The sequence below is a fragment of the Pelodiscus sinensis genome, chromosome 6 (genome assembly GCF_052426305.1).
Source record: "Pelodiscus sinensis isolate ZL-2025 chromosome 6, ASM5242630v1, whole genome shotgun sequence".
Classification (NCBI taxonomy): Eukaryota; Metazoa; Chordata; order Testudines; family Trionychidae; genus Pelodiscus; species Pelodiscus sinensis.
This window is the reverse complement of record NC_143057.1, coordinates 113,643,005-113,667,208: the sequence shown is the minus strand read 5'-3', so window position 1 is coordinate 113,667,208 and position 24,204 is coordinate 113,643,005. Positions and strand designations below refer to the sequence as shown.

At 40.5% G+C, this 24,204-nt stretch overlaps 1 protein-coding gene across 4 annotated transcripts; it reads left to right on the top strand.

The window, feature by feature from the left end:
* C6H18orf54 (chromosome 6 C18orf54 homolog) lies at positions 1-20,592 on the top strand. Of its 4 annotated transcripts, XR_012904980.2 has the most exons (9): positions 1-263; positions 2,109-2,435; positions 3,469-4,242; positions 9,100-9,250; positions 10,676-10,784; positions 14,585-14,716; positions 15,762-15,848; positions 17,985-18,158; positions 20,198-20,331. XR_012904980.2 is itself a non-coding variant. In XM_014580500.4 (8 exons), the coding sequence occupies exons 2-7, from the start codon at positions 2,159-2,161 to the stop codon at positions 15,655-15,657; spliced, it is 1,485 nt and encodes a 494-aa protein (XP_014435986.3). In that variant the 5' UTR covers positions 1-263; positions 2,109-2,158; the 3' UTR covers positions 15,658-15,703; positions 20,198-20,336. The 4 variants fall into 4 exon arrangements, 2 of the variants coding, with proteins under 2 accessions (XP_014435986.3, XP_006136978.3); XR_332950.5 differs by lacking the exon at positions 17,985-18,158 and having other exon boundaries at positions 20,198-20,333; XM_014580500.4 differs by lacking the exons at positions 15,762-15,848; positions 17,985-18,158 and adding an exon at positions 15,616-15,703 and having other exon boundaries at positions 20,198-20,336.
* Positions 20,593-24,204: the final 3,612 nt, after the last annotated feature.

Genomic DNA, 24,204 nt, shown 5'->3' with positions numbered 1-24,204 from the left:
TGCTCCTGCGCAGTGAGTCAAGCGCCATTTTGGAAGAGGGGGTGTCGTGCTTTGAACTAGCGGGCGGCAACAGTCGGTGTGGTGAGGAGAGCTGTCGTTGCCGCTGCGTGTTCCGTGTGCGCCTTAGCGCTGCCGCGGGGCGTCGACTCAGAATTGCAGCCTCCACGCCCGGAAGATCTCTGGGGAGAAAGGGGCGGCGTTGGGGATGGAGGGCCTGGCACAGCCCTGCATCGTGACGTGACCAGCTTGCGCCGGGGAGGGAGGTAAGTTTGGGGGAGCTGGAGAAAGCGGGCACGGTACATCTCGGGGACATCACTACGTCGGAGGCGTGGCTGCGCCTGCCACTGCGTCTGGCTGTTTGCAGGGTAGTTGCTGTGTTGGTTCCAGGGCATTAGAGACACACAGTGGGGGTGAGATTATCTTTTACTGGACCCACTTCGGGGGTGAGAGACAATTTTTTAACTGTGACTCCAAAGCTTCACTTGCTAACAGGAGTTGGTCCAGTAAAATACATTACCTCCTTCTCTTGCTCTGTTTGGCTAATGGTCATCCTCTCTGCTTCCTTGTCCTGTGCCGAGGCGCCCACCTGAATCCTTGAGTAGCCGTTTCAGTAAAAACGTTTAAGAGAAATTGTGTAACTTCCAATTATTTGCTGGACCGTGCGGATCAACATTTCTCCTTTGGTATTGACACCATGGAGTTCCACCAGACGGCAGCTCTTCCTTGGCAAATCAGTTCCTTCCCTCCCTCGTGCTGTCACAGTTTACACATCAATACAATTTGTGGTATCCTCTTAATAAAAATACTAAATCTTTCCCATATGGGTCCCAGTTAGATAGTTTGTCCTGTACTCCTCGAGATGCCCTCAATTAGTTGATTCATTTTATGAGGCTTTGATTTTCAAAGGTGCTTTAAGGGAGCTAGGTGTCTATTTTCCATGGGATTTAACACCTTTAAGCCTTTTTGAAAATCCTAGCTTCAGAATTTAGCACTATTCTACAATTATGAATTTTCAGTCAGTTTTCAATCCATTAGATTATTATAGCCAAGCCAATTTAAATTAACTTTAATTGCATAGATAAGAGGATTTAAGAAGCTCTTACAGCCTGTAAAATGCCCCTCACAACTGTAGTTGGCAACGTTCTTTAATACTCCATTCCCAATCATTTCTGCAGTGATAGCGATTTACTACCTTGGTATTGTCAATTGACTGACTTGCTTGTATGTTAAAGCCATTTTTACTAGTCTGTTCAATTTTGCTTCATTAATTTTTGGGTCTTCTGTGCTAGTAGTGATGTTATAGAAGGATTTCTTTCTAGGATGTTCCAGCTGAATCCAGTGGTCTGGCAGACTTTCATCTGTTCATCTGCTAAATGCTCCTCTTGCTAAGCCAGGATCTTTCAGTATTTAATGTGGCCAGTACAGAATACGGGGTGCCTTTTGTATATGAACATTCAGATTCTTTCCCCTTTTCTTTGTCCAGATGCAGACTTATTTTTGTTCTGTGGTCTTTGTTTTGTTGCCTTTGTTTTTCTGATAATGCCTACTCATAGGTGTATGCATGCATTTATATATTTATTTATTTGTAAAGCTCTGCAGTCAGTAGCTAGATTGACTATCTGGATTACAGTTTAAATACAAATCTTCAAACGCTGAATGGAATCTGTTAGCTGCACTATTTAAAACAGGAGTGGAGAACGTCAGGCCTGCGGGCTCTACACATTTCAGCAGGGCTCTTGTGTCAATAGACACAAGCGCCCTGCAGCTATCAGTGACTGTTTTGTCTTTCCCATTCTGGCCCCGGCCACTTCCCGCAGATCCCATTGCTCAGGAATGGCAAACCACAGTCACTGGTATCTACGATCATCTGTGCCTGTGGACGTTCAAGTAAACAAACCATCTGGCGCCATAACAACCATATGCGGTTTGTAGGCCAGAGGTTCTTCACCCCGATTTAAAAGCTATCAAAATTGGTAAAAGTCTTACTGGAAATTAATAAACATGTTGATGCATGACAATTAAATACATCCTCTCATACATTATACTTCTGTACTTCCAAATATCTGTATCACTATAGTGATTGGTTATATTTTTGTTTCTTTATTCAGAATCTTCAGAAAGATGAGAGGGGATTCTACTAATCATTTGGATAAAAGCTATGGCATGTTCATTTGAAAAAGACAGCATTTTCTCACCTGAATCGACTGTGTCTTCTCTCCTAGCAAGCTGCAGCCTTAACAATAGTAATTCCCACTCAAACAGCTCAATTCAGTACAAAGACAAGGTGTATGACTCTGCATCTCGGGCTTTGGAGGCCTATATTGAAGATTTTAATCAAAGTCTTATGTCTTCAGAAGTTAGCACTGGAAAAATCTGCATAGGTCAGAGTACTCCTAAAGATAAGTCAGCAAAGTGTGGTTCTGTACAAAAATATGGTACGTTTCCTATAAATTAAGCTTAAATTATGGTTCCCCCACTTACCTGCTTATCGACTAGTCAATGGAAATTCCATTGACTAGTTGACTAAACTAAATTTAACTTCCCTAATTTGAAATATGCTTTCATTTACAGTCCTATACTGACATCAAAACACTTATCTGAATGGTGCCCTGTTTTGGTTAGATGAACAACAGAAGATGCTAGATTAAGCAATAGGCTTAAACTGCAGCAAGGGAGGTTTAGGTTGGACATTAGGAAAAGCTTCCTAATTGTCAGCATGGTGAAATACCAGAATAATTTGCATACAAAGGTTGTAGAATCTCCATCACTGGAGATATTTAAGAGCAGGTTGGATAGACATCTATCAGGGATGATTTAGATGGTGCTTGGTCCTGCCGTGAGGGTAAGGGACTGCACTTCGTGACCTCTAGATGTTCTTTCCAGTTCTAGTACTCTATGACTATCTGATTTCCTCCATAACCACTAGGGATGTTAAAATGTGTTTATCAAAGTAAATGTGTAACTACTGAAAATTCAGTTGTTACAAGCAGGAAGGGGGCAGTTGGCTCCCTGGGACCCAGTGTGCACAGGGAGCTAGCTTAAAAGCCAACTCCTCACATGCCCCAGCTCTTGCCCCCCCACTTCCACCCCGCTGCTGCCTTTGACAGCAAGGCGTGGGGAAGGGGCGGGGGCGATTCAGGCATGCTAACTGATGAACCTTGTAAACAGTTACACATTCAGTTCCCTAATAACCACTCCCCTCTACATTTCTACAGAGGTAATATGAGTGTTTTGAATCATTGGGAGTAAGACAAAAGTTTTAAATGATTTTATTTTTTTCATTTTAGAGAGAAGTGGAGTTAAAATTGACACTGATGCTTTGAAACATCAGTACAAAATATTCACACTGTAATTTTGTAAAAAAAAATGTAATGTGCAAAATACATCGTAGGTTTTTTGAATACATAATTTTGATGCATTTTTAAAATTTAGAAAAATGTATAAAAAACAGTTTCTTTGTTTTTTCAGCTTTGGAAGACTTTAACCAGCAAGTGAAACTAAACTCAATTGCTTCACCTTTTATAAGACAAACTCTTTGTGACCCGGACTTAATTAGTCTCACCACAGATGATCTATTAGCATTTCCAGCAGATGGATCACTGCCTTTTATCTACAGGACTCCTTCTGGGTTAGGGCTTCAAAGTGGCAAGTGGATTAGGAAGTCACTGAAAAAATCGGCCTTCTATCCATATCAGAATTCCTCATTTGATGTTGAAAAAGACTTTGGTTTCCAAGACAATGCTGTGGATACTCAAAATCAGAATAGAGACATTGGCAAAGAGAAATACAATGTATATAAATCTCACAAATATCATTCTTTATTTTCTAAAGAAAATTCAGGAGATCACTGTTTCCAACAACACTCTATACCTGTTTCTGACAAGAATTATCCAAGGTGGCTTACTAGCCATAAGTCTGACTTGAATGTCTCTGGAATAAGTAGCATTCCTGATTTCAATTACCCAATCTGGCTAAAGAGTAATAACCTTTTATCTGATTCAGCTAATCAAAGCTTTATTCAAACACTTAACATACAAGAAGAATTTTCCTCTTCAAAAAATTGTGAGAATCTGAAAAAAACTCACATTGTGGATAAATTGAACTGCAATTCTTTTGAACAAAATAGTTATGTGGATCCAACAGATAACAATGAAGTAACAGGAAATTGCAGCTATGACAGACCAAGTGCACACTTCCAACCTAGCAATGTTCTCTCAAGACAGTCTAAACAGCCGTTCAGAGGTAACTACATTATTCATGGTTTGTTCGTGAATGTTTTTTGAGAATGTTAAATGCAAAATGTAACTTTTAGTCACACGTGACAAAACATGGTCCTGCTATATTGTGCAAAGTGAACCACTGCACAGTAAGGCTGTTCATATCATTCACCATCGATGAATAGTAAAAAATGTATCTAATAGTAAAAAATTCATGAGTAACATAGTTCTTCTGATCTAACCTCCAGTTTAGACAGCTCTGTGTCAGTAAGAGAGCTTCTGGCCTCAGCGTAGCTACTGCTTCTCGGGGAGGTGAATTAACTGTACTGAATGGTGAAGCTTTCCTGTCAGCATTGTAATATCTTCACTAAACTGTTACAGCAGCACTGCATTGTTGTTCATGAAGACAAACCCTTAGTACATTTAAGGTAAACCAACTAAGGGTCTGAAGTCAGTATGCATAAATTAAAGCGTATTTAACCTTACTCACCCACTTACTGGATTCTGTTGTTCAGGAGTAAAATGACCTTGGTACCACATCAATTTACAGCTGTTCTATGTCCAAAGTTTAGGTTAACCTAACTGCCATTCAGTGGTGTGAAATATCCCTGGAAGACATAAATAAGTTGACTTGAGTCCTGGTATAGACACAACTAGGTCAACACAAGAATTGCTCAGTCAATCTAGCTCCTGCCTCTTGGAAGGTGGATTTAAAAAACTGGAAGTTTAGCATATGTGTACACTCTGCAGCTACAGCAGCACAGCTATAACACTATAGTTGTGCCATTGTAGCGTCAATAATATTGACATCTCCTAAGTTAGAATAAACAAAGGGCACTTTACTTCTAAATGAGAGTACCCATCTAGAATTAACACATTTTAACTTATGCACCTTGACTTCGCATTTCTAGCAGTTTGCCTTTGTGGCCAGCTTCTGCCAGTTTCTCTCAAAACAGCAGCAGCAGGCCCTGCATTGAGCATATCTGTGATCAGCTGTAACTGGAAAAAATAGAGGTGAGCTGGACATTGCTTATCCCCATACCCTCTAAATGGGAACAGGAGTCATACCTTATACCTACAAGGGCATAACATGGGGCAGTAGCTCCCCCAACTCTTTAGCTAAGCTTGACCCACAACTACTTTGTGCTCAGTTTCCAGTCCTCTCTGGGGGCACGATGTGGAGCAGGAGCTCTTTCAATTCTTAGGATAGGGAACAGCTTGCTGAGCTGGACTCCTTTCATATATCCCCCAGCATGTGGTGCCAGTGGCCCATCCACTTCCGCTTTTTCCTGCTGCTCGAAATGTAGCTGTAAATTGTTCATGGGAAGCATCCTATTGAGTATTTGATGACTAACCACTTTAGTGAGCATTGTTAAAGGGTAGAAGTCTGTGCTGCAGTGGTAAGGCTTCAGCATTCACATAGATGGTAATGTGTAGTTGGGATGGGAATTATTTAATAAATAGGAAATTCATATAAAATCTAATTTAAAATATTTTAATGGCAAAGTCAAGTCCTCTGAATTTAGGAAATGTTAGATTTATGGATGTTGCCACAATTTTTGTTTACCCCCATTTATGTGTCTGTTTTATAATGCTGTTTTTAATTATGATCATGACTTTTTTCTCCCAAAAAGATATGTACCTCACTCAGTTCAGAGGACAGTTGGATAGGTTTGCTGATTTAGGATTGTATGTGAAATCATAAATCCACTACTTATTCATTTTTGAGTGCTTGACTTTGCAACCTAACTAACGCAGTTATATGTAATTACATATGGTGTCAAGTATCAGAGGGGTAGCCATGTTAGTCAGAATCTGCAAAAGTGACGAAAAGTCCTGTGGCACCTATAGATTAACAGCTTTATTGGAGCATAAGCTTTCGTGGGCAAAGACTTACTTCATCAGATGCATCTGATGAAGTAGGTCTTTGCCCACGAAAGCTTATGCTCCAATAAATCTGTTAGTCTATAGTTGCCACAGGATTTTATGTATGGTGTGTGTACTAACATATTTGGAGGGCTTGAAGCATCTATTATATAACAATAACAGGGAAAATTCACCTGTTTGCCAGCCATTTAAGATTCCTCAATATTAATGTAGATTTGATTGAATGATTTGAATATCAAAATACTTTAAAAGTTAAGGAATCTTGAGTGCTGTATTCTATACATGAGCTATGAAAGGAAAACTCTGACTGCCTGGAAAGATTGTAGCTGTGAGCATCTGTTCATTTTCCTTTCAGTTCGCATGTACAGTTGAACAGTTATATGCCTTACAGCCATGGTCACCAACCAGTCAATCACGATCGACTGGTCAATCACGAGGCATTCGGGTCCCCCCACCCCCCATTTTCCCCCTATCCCTGAGAAGTCCCACTACCTACCTCCAGCGTAGTGGCATGCTGGGCACGTTGCGGGAGGGGGTATCAGCCCTGGAGGAGGAGTGTGGTAGCTTCCCTGCGCCACAGGAGGGGTGAGTCGGGGGCAGGGATCGGCCCCGGAGTTTGGCCCTGGGGCAAGCATGCGCAGGGGTTTGGCTGCGCCATGGGAGTTGGGTTTGGCCCCAGGGCAGGCACGCATGGGGGTTTGGCAGCGCCGCAGGAGGCACGCACCAGCTTCCCGGGGGCGGGGGAGGGGTGGGAAGGTCCTGGGAGGAGGCGGATGCAAGGGACTCTCTGCCCCCTCTCCCCAGCCTCAGAAACCTGTCCCCAGTGGCATCCTGTCCCCAGCCTCAGAAACCTGTCTCCAGTGGCACACTGTCCCCAGCTCTCCCGGCACCCTGTTCCCTCTCCCCAGCCCCCTCTCCTCATTACCCAGTCCCCTGTTCCCTCTCCCCAGCCTCAGAAACCTGTCCCCACTGGCACCCTGTCCTCTGCTGAAGCACCCACTAGCACCCTTCCCCAGTACTATGTCTCCTGCTCCCACCAACACAGTTGGGGCCACATTAGTGAAGCTTGGGAGGGAGGGAGGGGGGCTGGAGGAGGGTTTTTTTCATCTCACTTGTGTGGCCCCAACTGACTTTTCTGTGAGTCAGTGACCCCTGACTCAAAGCAGGTTCTCTGCCCTTCTCAAAAATAAAGACAATGCAGAAACTTTTTGTGTTTGACAAAGTATTTTTTTTTAAAATGAAGCTTAGCCAACAAACCCCCAATTGGGGCCAAGCCCCCAACTGGCCACAGCATCATAACACTCCTGCATTCCTCTTTCCCCCAGAACCGACATCTGAGCCTATCATACACTGGAACCCCCTGCCCTAAGCCCCTCACATACCCCAACCCAAATTCCTGAACCCTCACATTCAGAAGTCTGTGGCTTGCTTAGTACCCTAACCTTACATCTGACCCCAATGCTGCCCAGCCTGGAGTCCCCTTCCCGAGCCAGCGTTCCCTTATCCACCTCCTTCTGCATCCAGATTTCCTCCCAGAGCTTGTACCTCTCTCCTCTTCCCACACCCAAACCCCTCATTCCCACCCCGGAGCCTACATATCCCGTCTCAACCCAGCGAGTGTATGGCTAGACAGCAGGAGTTTTTCAGGATTCCAGAGATATCCCAGAAAAAACATTTCTGCATCCAGGGATGCGTTTGTTCTTCCACTTCTTTTCGTGGAAGAGCAAACATGATCTTTCGGTCGCCCCTATATTCCTCTTTCCATGAGAAATAACGGGCTTCCAAAAGAAGGGTTTTTTTCTGACATTTGGTCCAGTCTAGACAGGCCAAATGTTGGAAAAACTTCTTCCTACAGAAGAATTGGGGGAAAAAGCAGCAGTATAAGGGTTGGGGATAGCAAGTGATGGAGAGGAGGAGAATAGAGAGGGCAGGGCTTCAAGGAAGGGGCAGGGTGGTAGATCTTGGCTTGTTCTGCCATTTAAAAAGTGATCTTAGGTGTAAAAAGGTTGGAGACCATTGCCTTACAGCCAAAATAAAGATCTGCAAAGGCACTGAAGCTGGAGGTCTCCCCACTATAAGCAGGAACCAGCTTTCAATAGGGCATTCTTTGGGAGGGATGCTCACATTTTGGAATTCTCCTATCCTAATTCTACCAGACTAACCTTCAGGATGTGGTACAAGAAAAATCTTTTCTCCCAAGTGTTAGGATGTTGAAGGTTTATCTCATCTTTTGGGATGTATTTTATGTTGGGAAGAGATTTTTCTGTATTTGAGATTTTTCTGAGAATTTAGAGCTTAGAATAGAGGCCTATTTGTTTTATAAAATCATCTGTCAAGATTTTAAAAAATAGTGCCTAGAATTAGTCTCATAGGGTGTATCTAGACTACATGGCTCCGTTGTTGGAGCCATGTAAAGTAGTTTACTCAACATAGTCAGTGAAGCGGGGATTTAAATAATCCCCGCTTCATTCAAATAAAAATGGTCACCGCGTTGTGCCGACCGACAATCAGCTGATCCAGCACAGCGCAGCAGTCTAGACACGGCGCAGTCGACAAGTGAAGCTTTTGTCAACCGCTCCTGTAAGGCTTCCCTTGTTGACTGCACCGCATCTAGACTGCTGCGCTGTGCCGGATCAGCTGATGGTTGGCACAGCATAGCGGCCATTTTTATTTGAATGTAGCGGGGATTATTTAAATCCCCGCTTCACTGACTGTCAGGTAAATTACTTTGCATGGCTCCCTCGAGGGAGCCATGCAGTCTAGACACACCCATAGTTCCATATGAAGATGCTTAATTCCATATTTAAGCAAAATTTTAAACACTACATTTTATAATTTTGACAGTAACATCTGAAAGAGGACAGACTATTTCCAGTGTCTTACAAGTCATTTAGAATAAGTCTGAATGGAATAATTGAATAATGAAAGTGAAATCGTTCATTTGAAGAATCTTAGTGTATAGTAATGGGTGGTGGTGTGGTATTTTTTTTTTTAGATGACCAGATTGAGTTGCTTATTTTGAAGGCAAAGAGAACTCTAGAGTCTTCTGTTGAGAATTTATCAAGTGCTCTGAAAAATGATGACAGCCCTTGTACCGTAGATATATTGGAAGGAGAAAGATCGTGGGAAAATGTTCCAGTTGCTTTGTGAGTAAATAAACATTTTAAAAGTCATAATGCAGTCCTGCTCTTCTGGAAGAGTTTTTGCACAAGAAGCTGCCAGTGTAGACATAGCCCAAGTGTTTCAAAATAGATTCCCTGGGGACTTGCTCCAAGATTTTTCTAGGAACAGGTGAAGCGGACTGGCCTGTTCCCTAGATCCTCCTTCTTCCCTTGTTTAAAGATGGGCATTAGATTTGCCTTTTTTCTCAATCATCCAGGACCTTACCCAATCACCAGGAGTTTTTAAAGATAATGGCCAGTGGCTCTGTAATTACATCAGCCAACTCACTCAGCACACTTAGATGCATTAGAGCTGGCCCCGTGGACTTTGGCATGTCCAGCTTTCCTAAATAGTCTTTGACCTGTTCTTTTGCTATTGAGGGCTACTCCTCTCCTTCCCATACTGTGCTGTCTAGAGCAGTAGTCTGAGAGCTGTCCTTGTCTATGAAGACCGAGGCAATAAAAGCATTTAGTACTTCAGCTTTTTCCACGTCATCTGTCACTAAGTTGCCTTCCCCATTCACTTTCTCTGACTAGCTTTTTGTTGCTAAAAATCCTTAGTGTTACTCTTTGCATCCCTTGCTAGCGGCAACTCCAATTGTGCTTTGGCCTTCCTGATTACACCAGTGCATGCTTGGTGGCCTTCCTAGTCATCCAACCACATTTCCTCTTGTAAACTTCCTTCTTGTGTTTGAGCTCAACAGTCAGGTCACTTGCCATATTTGCTATTCCTTTTGCATATTGAGGGCAAGACAATTGATTGTGGTCATTTCTATAATTTTATATATTAGAAATCTTATGTTCACCTCCCCAGTCTCTTTTCCTCTAGACTAAACATGCCTAGTTCTTTCAACCTTTCTTAGATTGTCTTCAAAACATTTTATCACTTTTGTTACACTCTCTTGTACTACTATCTTTAGTCTGTTCATGTTTTTCTTACTGCGGTGTCCAAAATTGGACATAGTATTGCAGCTGAAGGCCTCACCAGATCCAGGTAGAGCAGACCAGTTTCACGTCTTACATATGATATCTTTGTTAGTACACCACAGAATATTTACCTTTTCACCATAGAATCATGTGGTTGACTACATTTCAAATTGTGACCCGCTATAACCCAGCAGTTCTTTTCTGAAGGCATTTGTTTCCTACTTCATATTTTAAAATTGATATTTTTTGTCTCCCTCGTTATATTTGTCTCTTTAATTGTATATTATTGGTGTCAGAACACTTCTCCAATTTATCAGTATCATTCTAATCCTGTTCTTTACACCCTCTGCCAACTACTGTTGTTTGCATATTTTATAAACATATAAAACAGTAGTTCCCAATGATATAATAATGTACCTTATAGCAATTTGAGTTTGTAAAGCTGTTTCATTCTTTCCATTACATGTCTGTCTTTTTGTTTAGCAAACCTCCGGTGCCTGTACAGTGTGACGAAGTGGAAAACACTCTACAATCTCCCAAGGCTCACATTGTTAATGAATTCCTTGAAGACTGTTTAAATCATGACAGTCAGGTAGGTGAAGTAAAATTGTCTGTCGTGTAATATTTCTTTCTGTATCAGAGGCAGCAGTGTGGTGGGGGAGCAGGCATGAGCCTGTGCTTGTGGGGAGCCAGCTTTTAAGCCAACTCCCCCATGAGCACTGGATCCTGCCATCCTGCCCCACCCTCCCCCCATGCAAAGTTGCCTTCCCCCTGCTCTCCTGTATGTAAACTTGTAACCACTACAAGTTTCAGAGGTTCCATGCTTACCCCAAAAAACCTCAATTTAAAATCCATAGTTAACACTAATTGTTTCATTGCTTGCTTGAATTTTGTGTATTATATTTTACTAAGAGGCAATAATTACTTGGATTACATGATGTCATTGTCCTTATGTAATATCTGATCTCAGTGATAATTTTGTCAGTCAGTTGAGATCCATAGGTTAATTATGTATTGCATTTCTTCTTGTATTCGTTTTACTCTTGTCTTTTAATTAAACGGAATAGCTTAGTCTACCAGATAGACCAGATCCTGTGCACCATTTAGAACAAAATCAAGAATTGCCTGTTTCTTTGTAGGCTCCAGGAAAATATAATCTCAAAGGCATTTATGGTGCCTACAAATATTATCTCTGTCCTGATCTGTGGAGACTTACTCAGTCAATAAGGGGATAGTTGAAATCTCTCAATATTAATAGGTTTTCTGGGGTTTTTTTTGTAGCCTCTCCAGTCTCCCGGAATATTTTAGTCACTGTCAGCAATCTTCTCAAATGGTACATAAGAATGGCCGTACTGTGTCAGACCAAAGGTCCATCTAGCCCAGTAGCCTGTCTGCTGACAATGGCCAGCACCAGGTGCCCCAGAGAGGATGGACCGAAGACAACGATCAGCGATTTGTCTCCTGCCATCCTTCTCCAGCCTCTGACAAACAGAGGCCAGGGACACCACTTCTATCCCCTGGCTAATAGCCTTTTATGGACCTAACCTCCATGAAATTATCTAGCTTCTCTTTAAACTCTGTTATAGTTCTAGCCTTCACAGCCTCCTCTGGCAAGGAGTTCCACAGGTTGACTACACGCTGTGTGAAGAAGAACTTTCTTTTATTAGTTTTAAACCTGCTACCCATTAATTTCATTTGGTGTCCTCTAGTTCTTCTATTATGGGAACTAATAAATAACTTTTCTTTATTCGCCCTCTCCACACCACTCATGATTTTATATATCTCCATCATATCCCCCTTCAGTCTCCTCTTTTCTAAACTGAAAAGTCCCAGTCCCTTTAACCTTTCTCCATCTGGGACCCGTTCCAAACCCCTAATCATTTTAGTTGCCCTTTTCTGAACCCTTTCCAAGGCCAAAATATCTTTTTGAGGTGAGGAAACCACATCTGTACATAGCACTCAAGATGTGGGCGTACCATAGTTTTATACAGGGACAGTAAGATATTCTGTATCTTATTTTCTTAATTCCTAGTATCCTATTTGCCTTTTTGACCGCCGCTGCACACTGTGTGGAAGTTTTCAGAGAACTATCCACAATAACTTTTAAGCTCTCTTTCCTGATTTGTTATAGCCAAATTAGCCCCCATCATACTGTACGTATAGTTGGAGTTATTTTTCCCGATGTGCATTACTTTACACTTATCCACATTAAATTTCATTTGCCATTTTGTTGCCCAATCACACAGTTTGGTGAGATCTTTTTGGAGTCCCTCAGTCTGCTTCTGTCTTGAACAGTTTAGTATCCTAAACAGTTTAGTATCATCCGCAAACTTTACCACCTCACTGCTTACCCCTTCCTCCAGATCATTTATGAATAAGTTGAAAAGGATTGGTCCCAAGACTGACCCTTGGGGGATACCACTAGTTACCCCTCTGCATTCTGAAAATTTACCATTTATTCCTACCCTTTGTTTCCTGTCTTTTAACCAGTTCTCAGTCCAAGAAAGGACCTTTCCTCTTATCCCATGGCAATGTAATTTACACAAGAGCCTTTGGTGAGGAAACCTTGTCAAAGGCTTTCTGAAAATCTAAGTATACTATATCTACTGGATCCCCCTTGTCAGCATGTTTAACCCCTTCAAAGAACTCTAATAGATTAGTAAGACATGATTTCCCTTTACAGAAACCATGTTGACTTTTGTCCAACAAATTATGTTCTTCTACATGCCTCACAGTTTTATTCTTTACTATTGTTTTGACTAATTTGCCTGGTACTGAAGTTAGACTTACCGGTCTGTAATTGCTAGGATCTCCTGGAGAGCCCTTTATAAATATTGGTGTCACGTTGGCTACCTTCCAGTCATTAGATACGGAAGCCGATTTAAAGGATAGGTTACAAACCACAGATAATAGTTCAGCAATTTCCCATTTGAGTTCTTTTAGAACCCTTGGATGAATGCCATCCTGTCTTGGAGATTTGTTAACATTAAGTTTTTCTATTTGTTCCAAAACCTCCTCTAATGATACTTCAATCCGGGACAGTTCCTCAGATTCATCACCCACAAAAGACGGTGCAGATTTGGGAATCTCCCTAACGTCCTCAGCCGTTAAGACTGAAGCAAAGAAATCATTTAGGTTTTTCAAGGCTTTATTGTCCTTGATTGCTCCTTTTATATCTTGATTATCTAGGGGTCCCACAGGTTTTTTAGCAGGCTTCCTTTAGATATATTTTAGAAATACTGCTGTATTTCCATTACTCTTCCCATAGAAATTCTATGGTACAATTTGATTCATTTAAGACTTTTTTATTATGTTTGACTCCCTTGCCATTTGCAACCTACTTTGTCATTTCTATATATTGTGTTTTATCACCTCTGTTGTGGAGGGGCGGGGAGGTGAGAGATCCTTGCAAAGAAATAACTGTCTAGTTTCATAACTTTCCCCTATAAATAGCAGTTTCTAAAAAGTCCTCTCATCTTTAACTGTAGCAATGTGAAGTGTTATTTATTAACAAAAGTAGGCAAATTTGGAAACAAGTGATATTTGTTCTTAAGCTACTGATGTGCCTTCTAAAATTACACGTTAAAAAATTGGAAAATGTGGAAATTCACAGTTCACGTTCTTTAAACAACTCTTTCCCAAGGTGTTTACCTTTCAGGTATTGTAGAGGATATGGTGTATGTTATAGGTGAATGTGGGGGGTTAAGTTTGATTCTGGATTTACCAATTTATTTAAAATTGGTATTTGGAATTGTCAATTAAAATTTTTTACATGTACCTGATTATGTTCATCATTACTGTAACTTACATCTGTCGAATGGAGTTAAGGAATACTAAAAGTATGAGCTCTTACCAGCTTGCTGTCAGAGCAGTTCCTACTTCCTTTACCATTTCTAGCCCTGATTGTGCCTTAGGAATATCTACAATTCAGTTACACACCTGGCCCAAGTCAGTGGGTTCATGCTATGGGACTGTTGAATTACAGTGTAAACATTCAGACTTGGGCTGGTACTCTAACTGTGGGACCCCACAAGGGAGCAGGGTCTCAGAGCCTGGGCCTAAATCCAAATATCTACACCATAAATAGACCCTTGGCCAACCCCTGCAAGCCCAGGCTATCTGCAGGTGTTTAACTGCAGTATATACATGTCCTCTATTACTCAAGATCTACTGCACTCTACTGACATTGGTTTCATGGATTACAGTGTCATAAAATTAATATAGTGGGGATTTGAGGCTCTATATGCTATTTCTATATAAATTGAAAAAAGAGAAAATTCACATAGATCACAACTAGCAAATTGTCACCCAAAAAAGTAGCAGTTCTAATTGAAAAAATGTTATCGCTCTTGTCTCATTGCAAGATCAAAATCTTTCTGCTTTTTGTTTTAGGAAAATACTTTTTCTGGAGGTAACCATCATGGTCCAGTTGAAGCTTTAAAACTAATGTTGTTCAACCTGCAAGCAGTTCATGAAAGCTTTAACCAGAATAAAACTGCTGAACAAAATGATGAGTTAAAAAAAGTAAGTAGTTTCTTATTGATATTAATATTTTATATAATTTTTCTGTAGGACTGTACTTATAAGGGCTAGAATTCCAGCCAAATTACAAAAATTGTTACTCTGATTCATTCCAGTCAAAGTTAATTACCTATTTTGTCATCTTCTCTATATTCTTAGCAACGCACAACTGTTTCCTAAAGCAGCTTTTCTACTGCTTTATCCGGTTTACTGTAACTCTATCACAAGTAGTGGAACTTGCACCTGTTCTGTTGAGGAAGCAGTTCCACTGCCTAGTGGAGCTCCATGTTAGGAAGCTTTTTCCTAATAGGATTCAGCCTACAGTTTCCCCTTAATTTCAAACCAAACCACTGCTCATAGTACTTTGGGCCATCCCAAATCATTCTCTTTGGTTTTAACAGGGTACAAATATCCGAAGAGTATAAACGTGTCCTTCTTACGTTATAAATTAGGCTTGTTATATATTATTTCAATGCTTTTCAACCTGTGTTTTGCAAACCTTTTGGAGTCCACAGACTAGAAGAATTCCAAAGAGCTCCACACGTACAATTGAAATAATTTAGTGGTCTGCTTTTAACTTTTACCCACAAAGACCACAATTCAGGAAAGCATTTAAACCTATTGAAACCAAAGGGACTTAAGCATCTGCTTACTACTAAATACATGCTTATTAAGTGCTTTATTGAATTAGGATGTACTTAAGCATAATCTTAAGAATGTTCCTATATTAGGACGGAAGTCAGTCGCTCTTCCCCGTGTCTTATTTTTCATCTTACCTCTTTAGTGAACTTTGGTTTAGCAATATATCTTTTTAAAGAGATGTTTTGAAATTAATATTTCAAATATGGTCACCCACACACTTTTGGGACAGACACTGTCAGTCATTTGTTTATATTTGACAGATTTCTTTTTTAAGGTTTCAGAAGAAGCAGTTGCTGAATTAAAGCTATGTGACAATGACATGATCCCTATTACCAAGTCCCTTCGGAGGTAAGTGCACTGCTAATTCTCTTACTCCATGTAATTAAACATTCCTTCTGTCTCACAGTCTCACTTGGAAAAAAATTAAGTTATCGTGGATATGAGAATTACCACATCGATTGGAAACTAGCTGAAGAATAAAACAATATTAAAGGTGAATAATAAAAATACATAGCTTTTTATGGTTCTAAGGAGTATCTAGTGAGTAGCTGTAGGGATTTATCATAACATTTACATCATTTCTTCTGGGAAGCTTATAAAATTTGCAGGTGATGACTGAAATAATAAAGACTTGGAGAGGTTAGAAATAAGGGACAAGAAATTTTAAAAAGATTATTCCACCTAGAGATTTTTTTTTAAAGTGTAATAACCATGTTACATTATAATTTTCAATAGGTGGAAGAAAGGAATTTGGAGAGAATAGTGGGCAGAAAAAATAGATGTGAACTCGTAATGCAATGTGGTAACAAAAATAGCCCATGTAATTTAATAGAGAGTATGTGTGTGTAGAAGCATAACTGTTGCTTCAAGAGTAACCAGAGGGTTGGTCCTTCCCCAGAAAAGAATTTACTGCTTGGGAATTCCTCATTGCTGATGTCCTTTAGTTTTTTTAACTTCATAATGAACAGTTTTTACTTGAGCGAAACTTTTTTCCATACATGAAATAAATATTAGTCTCATTCAAATAAATTTGTAGGAAACCTCTTGAAAACTAAAATACAGAATGGAAAAAAACCCAGATTTCATAATAGAATCACTTTAAGTGAATATCTCGAATATAATTCTGTTTCAACAAACTGCCAGTCTTCACTATTTATTGTATTATGTTAAATCTGTGTGTGTGTGTGTGTGTGTGTGTGTGTGTGTGTGTAAATAAATTTCACGTGGGACAACAGATGACATCACATCACTCTGTGTATACAGGAGTCAAGCCCCACCCACTCCCAGCCAGGGCCCACATTGGAAAGCTGGGGATGCCTGCAACCTGGCACTCCCCTCCCCCTCCCAGCAGTTAGGGGGAGAGCTATAGCAGCCGCGGCTTTTCCCCGGCCCTTCCCAGCATTCGGGGGACAGGAAGGTGGCCCAGCATGGCTTCGACCCAGCCCTCCCATTCTCAGCAGCTGGGGGAGGGCAAGGAGCCAGGGAGAGGACAAAAGCCAGGGCAGCCTTGGGCCAGGCACTCCCCAGCAACTGAGACCAGGGAAGAAGGATGGGGTGGCCTCAGACCCTCCCTGGCAAAGCAGGGAGAGCCTTGGCCCAGCTCCTCCTGGCAGCCAGGTGGGGAGAGGTGGCCATGGCCTCGGCCCACCCCATATACCCCAGTAGCCGGGAAGGGGAGAGCCAGGCAGACCTCGCCTTAGTCTCCCTCCTTAGTGGCCGGCAGCAGGGCAGGGGGAAGAGCCAGGGCTGGAGTGGCCTTGGTCCTGGGCCCTCCCCAACCGGAGGAGGGGGGTTTGGCGAGTATAACAAGCAGGGGGTATAGCCCCCTACTAAAGTAAAATGTAAAAAATTAAAATAATACAACTCTTGGGTACTGACACATTTCTAACACTGTGGTGCACTATTTTAGCGTACTAATTTGACTTCTAGACCAAGGATTAGTCTATAGTACAAAATTAGACTAATGTAAACCTCCTTTGCCATGGACCTTGTTGTGCATTTGTGTACACTTAAATTTGTCTCCCACTGATGAAAGATCTCCTTTATGCTGACATAGTAAGGATGTCTCTCTAACTGGCCACTGAGCTATATAAGTGAGGTTGATGCAGTATGGATATAGACACAGCATTACACTAACAGTCCAACAACTCTCTCTCAATGCCTGACACTGACCATGTTGGTCACAGTTATGAACTGAATCAGATGCAAGGGGTCACAGAGCTGGAGAGTACCCCCGTCCCCTACCTTTTAAACTCAATTTTTTTAAATGCCTTTTCCTAATTATCCAGCTTGGCTTGGCTGTGCAACTGCCCAGCTGATCATGTTCCATCTCTGGATTAGACCAGAGATGATAGATCTTCTGGGCTTGTGAGAAGAAACTGTGCAGGCACAGCCATATACATGTTTGGACAGCTACTAGAACATAGCACAGGGAATGTAAGAGAAGGAGCATAATAGAGATCAGTAGCAGTGCCATGAGAAAGCAAAGAAATGGCAGCAGATGTGTCACAAGGCCAGGGAGACCAACAATCAATACGGTGTCAAAACAGAGATTTGCCACTTTTATAAAGAGCTGCATGCCATATTTGATGGAGACGACCCCTCCTCCCCCCATCACCATGTGTAGTAGATCAAGTCACAGGTCCTTGGTGTGAAATTGGAGGAAGAAGAGAATGGAGGATGTGCAGTTGTGGAGTCTTGCTCCATCTCTGCCCTTTTCACTCCACATCAGGAGACATTCGGGACAACTATAGCTTCACATGCAGTGATCCATGAGACATGTGTTGCTAAAACAGACATTAAGGTTACTATTCCTTCCCCTTCTTAAGCTCTGTTCCATAAACGTATTAAGGTTTTAATGTATGTGTTTATATCGAGCAGAATTTTGATGTTGTTTTGTTACTTGATAAAATTTGTTTAGAATATATATATATATATATATATATATATATATATATATATATAAAATATTATTTCCAATATATGCTCCAGAATGTTTGGCAGTATTCAGAGCGCCCACTTCATTCTTGTTGTACGTGGTGACAGAACTCATAGTATCCATGACACTGTAATAATCATCATCCTATAGGTGCAATGTCAGTATTAGTCATAGATGAAATTACCACATGCTTCTTCTCTGCCAATGCAGCTCTCATTCTGGAGTGCCTATATAAGAGGATTGGGGTGGGTTCAGCATAGAGATCCGCAGATGTGGCCTTTCAAATCTGAAAGTTCTGCAGCGCTGCTCATTATCCCAAATCTGCCCATCTTTCAGTGGTTATTTCTCTGGCTCAGACACATGTTCTGTCAACACCACTAACAATTTTGAATTGGTTCTCACTGTTTCCCAAAGCAATTTGGCTTCCAGAAAATTGTCACGTTCCCCAGGGCTCTTGTGGCTCTGCAGATACTGGAGGATCATGCATCCTGTGCTTGGAACACTTGCGAGGACAGTGCAAAGCTATGTAGGCTCCCTCCCTGCTTCTGTCAGAGATGGACAACAATAAGTCGTCAAAAGTTTGTGGGTCTTCAAAATAGGCACAAAAATGATGGACTAGATTTGGATGTATGATGGAAACTTGACCTTGCAATCCCAGTTGTCCCAGCACAACTCATTTCTGCCCCACCAGGCATTATAAAACTTTCCAAAGGCAGTGTACTGCATGGTGACAAGTTGTCCTCTGGGATATCTATCCATGATGCAAAAATGAGGAGTCCTGTGTGGTACCTTAGAGACTAACAAAATCTGTTAGTCTCTAAGATACCACAGGACTCCTCGTTTTTGCAGCTATAGATTAACATGGCTACTCCTGAGACTTTTTACCTATGGTGTGTTGCAATAGGTACTCCTGGTGAGTGTGTGCAATGCCATCCTAAGGATCCCAGTATGCACAAGCAAATCTAACTTCAAAAGCTTTATGCCAAAATAATTTGCTGCAGCAAAAGGTTGTAGTCAGACATGCCCCAATTGTAAAATTTGATAAAATTAACGTATTCTTATTTTAAGCATAAAAATTTGAGGGCATAGAGAAGGAGAGCATCTCTAGTTCAATATAGTAGATTGTGAAGAAATGACTTAATTTTGTCATGTGCACATGGACATTTACCTGTACCTTAAGGATTTCCTGGTATGTTCATGTAATGAGTTTTCCAGTAGAGTTCCTGGGAAATTACTGTGTAGTGGTGAGCTGGCAAGCTCCATATATGTTACCAAAAAGACTAAACTGTTTTAATTCTAAGAGAGAAGAAATAGAAACATTGGCCCTGAAGTCCAAACCAGAATCTCTAAGTATAAGTTGTGGAAGGACTCAAATTTAGACCAAAACTTACTAGTTTTGAGTCACGTGAAACCCTGCAATTCTTTTTTTAATAAACTATCTCACTCAAGTAAGTAATGAAAGCAAAGGACCAGTCTTCTCCTTTAAAACTCCTTGATTAAAATGAAAATAAAATCAAGACATAATATATCAATTCCGAGTTATACAATTTGAAGCACTAATTGTTTTGCCAGGCAAAATCCTTGGCCAAGAGGAGATTGAGGTTTTTTTATATAAATCAACCCAAAATATCATCCTCACATACTTTTAATAGTTCTCAATAGTAAAAATAGATATCTATAGAAAGAATGAAGAAATGCAGTATAATGTTGTCTATAGTTCAAATTTCTTTATATCAGCCTTTAAAAGATACTTAATTTTTCAGTTTAATGTATTACTTTGAAAAGATTCCTCAAAGCTTAGTAAGTTGTATTAAGGAAATACTTCCATATCTGTTAAATTTACATAACTTAAATCATAATATATATTTGGTTGATAAGTCTCTTTTCTGTGTTTTTTAATTTAGGGCTTTACACCATTTGTCCCGGCTCAAAGGTCTAGTTGAAGATACCACTAGCAAACAAGATCAGAAATCTCAACATCCAGAAGATAGAAAGGAAAAAAACAGTATACAAATCAGAAATATTTTGTTGGAAACAGAGTAGTCTATGTAATGAAAATATTAGTACCTGTATAGTAACCGTTAACTTTCGTTTTTAAGAGCTGTTTCATAGGTCATTTTTTAATTTGTATTTAATTTGAGAGAAGTATGTATTATTTTAAAAGTACCATACATCGTTTCTACATTTCTTTTAATATTCAGGTGAAAACTCCAAAGTGTATGAATAATAAATGTAAAATATAATCTGTCAAGATTCATAGTATAAAAATATTTATTTTATTAAAAAAAACTTGAGCAGCCTTCAAAGAAGAAGTTCTGCGTTCTATAAATAACATAATTCAGGAACTCAAAATGCTATTCTGCATTCAGTGACTCTATTACATCCCCCAGATTCTGCTACAAAATTGATAGAAATAAGAAAAGTTACCCAAACAGGAAGGCTGTGTAACAATCTACTATGTGTTAGAGTTTGGCTGTTTGTTTGATCAAGAACTACAGGTTGGACCTCCCTGCTCTGGCACCCTTGGGATGAGGGATTTTGCCAGACCATGGAAGGTCATATCTGGCTACCTGCTTCTGGCTCCCCCCAGCCTTGGACCAGCCCCCTGGCAAGCTCCCCCTTGTTTCCAGCCTCGCTTCCCTGCCAGTATCCCCACCTCCTTCCCCACTATGCTGGGCAGCCCTGTTGGGTTGCGCCTGGCTGCCTAGTTGTGGCACACTGGGCAGCCCAACTGCGGGGAGCATAGGCACCAGCCCTCCACCGGGACTCTGGTCCTGTTGTATGTTGCCAGACCAGGGAGTCCCAGATTAGAGGTTCAAGCTCTACTTGTAAATGCTAAGAGCTAGGATCACCAAACTTGGCATACAGCTTCCTCTTAACCAAAAATTTAAGCAATAGAAGGGTGTGATTGTGACAGGAAAACAGGATGTGCTAAGAATGGTATTGCTTCTCATAAAACCAAACAGAAAACAGACAGGATCACCAAATCAAATACAGTCCTCAATATTTACATAACTAAATGAATGTTGAAAGAGACTGAACCAAGATGAATCAGAAAAATTGGATGAACTTGGAATAGGCTTGCTTCTCAATAAATCTTACAGAAAAGAGATAAAACTGAGAGTATGTCTACACTACCCCGCTAGCTCGAACTAGGAGGGTAATGTAGGCATACCGCACTTGCAAATGAAGCCCGGGATTTGAATTTCCCGGGCTTCATTTGCATAAGCGGGGAGCCGCCATTTTTAAAACCCCGCTGGTTCGAACCCCGTGCAGCGCGGCTACACGGGGCTCGAACTAGGTAGTTCGAACTAGGATTCCTATTCCGAACTACCGGTACACCTCGTTCCTCGTTCCACGAGGTGTACCGGTAGTTCGGAATAGGAATCCTAGTTCGAACTACCTAGTTCGAGCCCCGTGTAGCCGCGCTGCACGGGGTTCGAACCAGCGGGGTTTTAAAAATGGCGGCTCCCCGCTTATGCAAATGAAGCCCGGGAAATTCAAATCCCGGGCTTCATTTGCAAGTGCGGTATGCCTACATTACCCTCCTAGTTCGAGCTAGGCGGGTAGTGTAGACATACCCTGAGAAATTTGGAGTAGTGCTCTTTTTTTCTGCACAGCTAAATCAATGCTTAACGTTTGAAAACTAGAAGAAAATGGTGTTAGAAATCAAATTGACTACAGTCTGTTTTTGTTAAAACACAGAAAATAAGAGTTTATGGGACTGAAGAAAAAATACAATTGATGGAATTCCCATTTTAAAATGTACTACAAAATTATTAAACAGGAAAAATTTAACAATCTCTTTAAGAAATCCAAGATAGTTATTTTTATGAAGTTAATTTTTATTTGAAAACTACAATCATTTAAAGAAAGCATTTTTTACAAAATATAAAAAAATTAACTGAGTCAAGAACCTAAGCAATACCAGGTAAATCTGTCAGTATTACCTAAAAGTTCTGAAATCATCACTTTCTGATAAACTTTATAATTTGCCAAAATAAACCCTTTTTTTGGTTTGCTGCTGCTCTCTCTGCACCCTGTGTATTTGCTGTTAGTTTACTTTCCTTTTATACAACTTTAGGGCCAAATCCTAAAAACCCTTTTAAGCATGATTAAAAGTTTGCAGGACTAGGCCCTTTAGACTATAGGCTGCATGACAAAGGGATATTCTTGATTGATTTTTATCTGTATTGAGGTACATATGTTTGGGACAAATTACATCTACTATCAGGTCTGGCCTTACCGTGAGGCGGCCGCCTCAGGTGCCAGACTGTAGAAGGCGAGGGTGTCACTATAATATGTCAAAGTAGTCAGGGAAGCCATGCCTACAGATTATTGAATATGCTAAATGTAGAAACTTCTTTTTTTTTTAAATGATTACAAGTCTTGTCACCCTCTTTCAACCATTATTTCTAGTTCCAGTAAGATAATAACATGACAGATATATAGAATGAAACACCATAGTTCCTCAAAAGACCAAATTACAGTAGTCTAGCCATGACCTGTTTCTGTGGATAGAAGAGCCATAAAATAATACCTTGGAAAAGTAGATTTTTTTAACTATACATTTGCATAGCTGCATATTTTTATTCATGCTCTTTAACAGCTAATGATTAGTTTACCTTTTTGTACTAGTACAGTTTTATAAGATCCCCTCAAAGTTCACAGTGAAAAAGATTGAAAAGAATCAAAAGAATGAATTTTAAAAGTTCCAAAATGCTGCTTCAGTTCTTCAGGCAAGAGCAGCGTTAAATTGATGATTCAAAGAAAAGTTAGTTTGTCACTTCAAGATTGGTATAAATAATGTTTTAAATTAAAAATAGAATAAGCAAGAAATTTTGAAAGTGCCAGGATGTGGGAATTCTGTATTTTATTTGTGCCTGTTGCATCTTCCTAGAAAACATAGGTATGGGAATTAGAAATGTGGGGTGATGCTTGGTTCCTCTGCCCCCCAGCCTCAGCCTCCTTTCTTCTTCAGGTCCCCTCTCCCTTCACTGGTTTACACTAAGGCTTTGTTTTTAAATAACCCCCCTTAGGTCAAATTTATAAGTGGAGCATCCACATTACCAAGTTCATTACTTTTAAATAAGGAGCCACTTATTTCTTAATCTGTACTCCCTGTTTTTCTTGGGGAATAACACTAATTTCAAAATAATTATTTTGAAATAATTGTAGTGTGGATGCTCCAGTGCCTCTATTTTGAAATAACTACTCCACACAGTAATTACGACTAATTACTCTGTAGTGCTTCCTGTGGCGCCAACTCAAGGTAGAGCATCTATATTAATGGAGCCTGCCTCAGACTAATTTTGAGGCTTCCATGTACAGTAAAACTCCAATAGTCCGGCATCAAATAGTCCGGCACTCCTGATAATCCGGCATCAAAATGTTAAAAGCCTAGTGAGTGAGCTTCGGCAAAAAATGAGTCACAAGGTAACAGCGGCAGCAGCTGAACTGAGCAAAAAGGGTAAAAAAGGCTTAAAACTAAAATATTATAGTATACTGTATACAGTATGTACAATAAAAAGGGGTTAGAACACTTTATATACAGTATATAATGTATACAGTGTGTGTGTGTGTGTGTGTATATATATATATATATATATATATATATATATATATATATATATATAAAACCATCTTATAGTACCTCCTGATAGTCTGGCATATTTGATAATCCGGCACCACCTAGGTCCCATATGTTCTGGATTATCGGAAGTCTACTGTAGTAGGGGCACACCAGTTCTATTTTGTAAAACTAGGAGTTAAGTTGAATTTAGTTTAGTTTCCTAGAATAGACATGGCCCCTGAGATATAACCCTGTCTGCTCCCGTCCCAAGCTAGGGTGTGGTGGACAGGGGTTATGGGGCTGATTTTCAGTACCCCACTATTAAAAATGTGCTAGTGC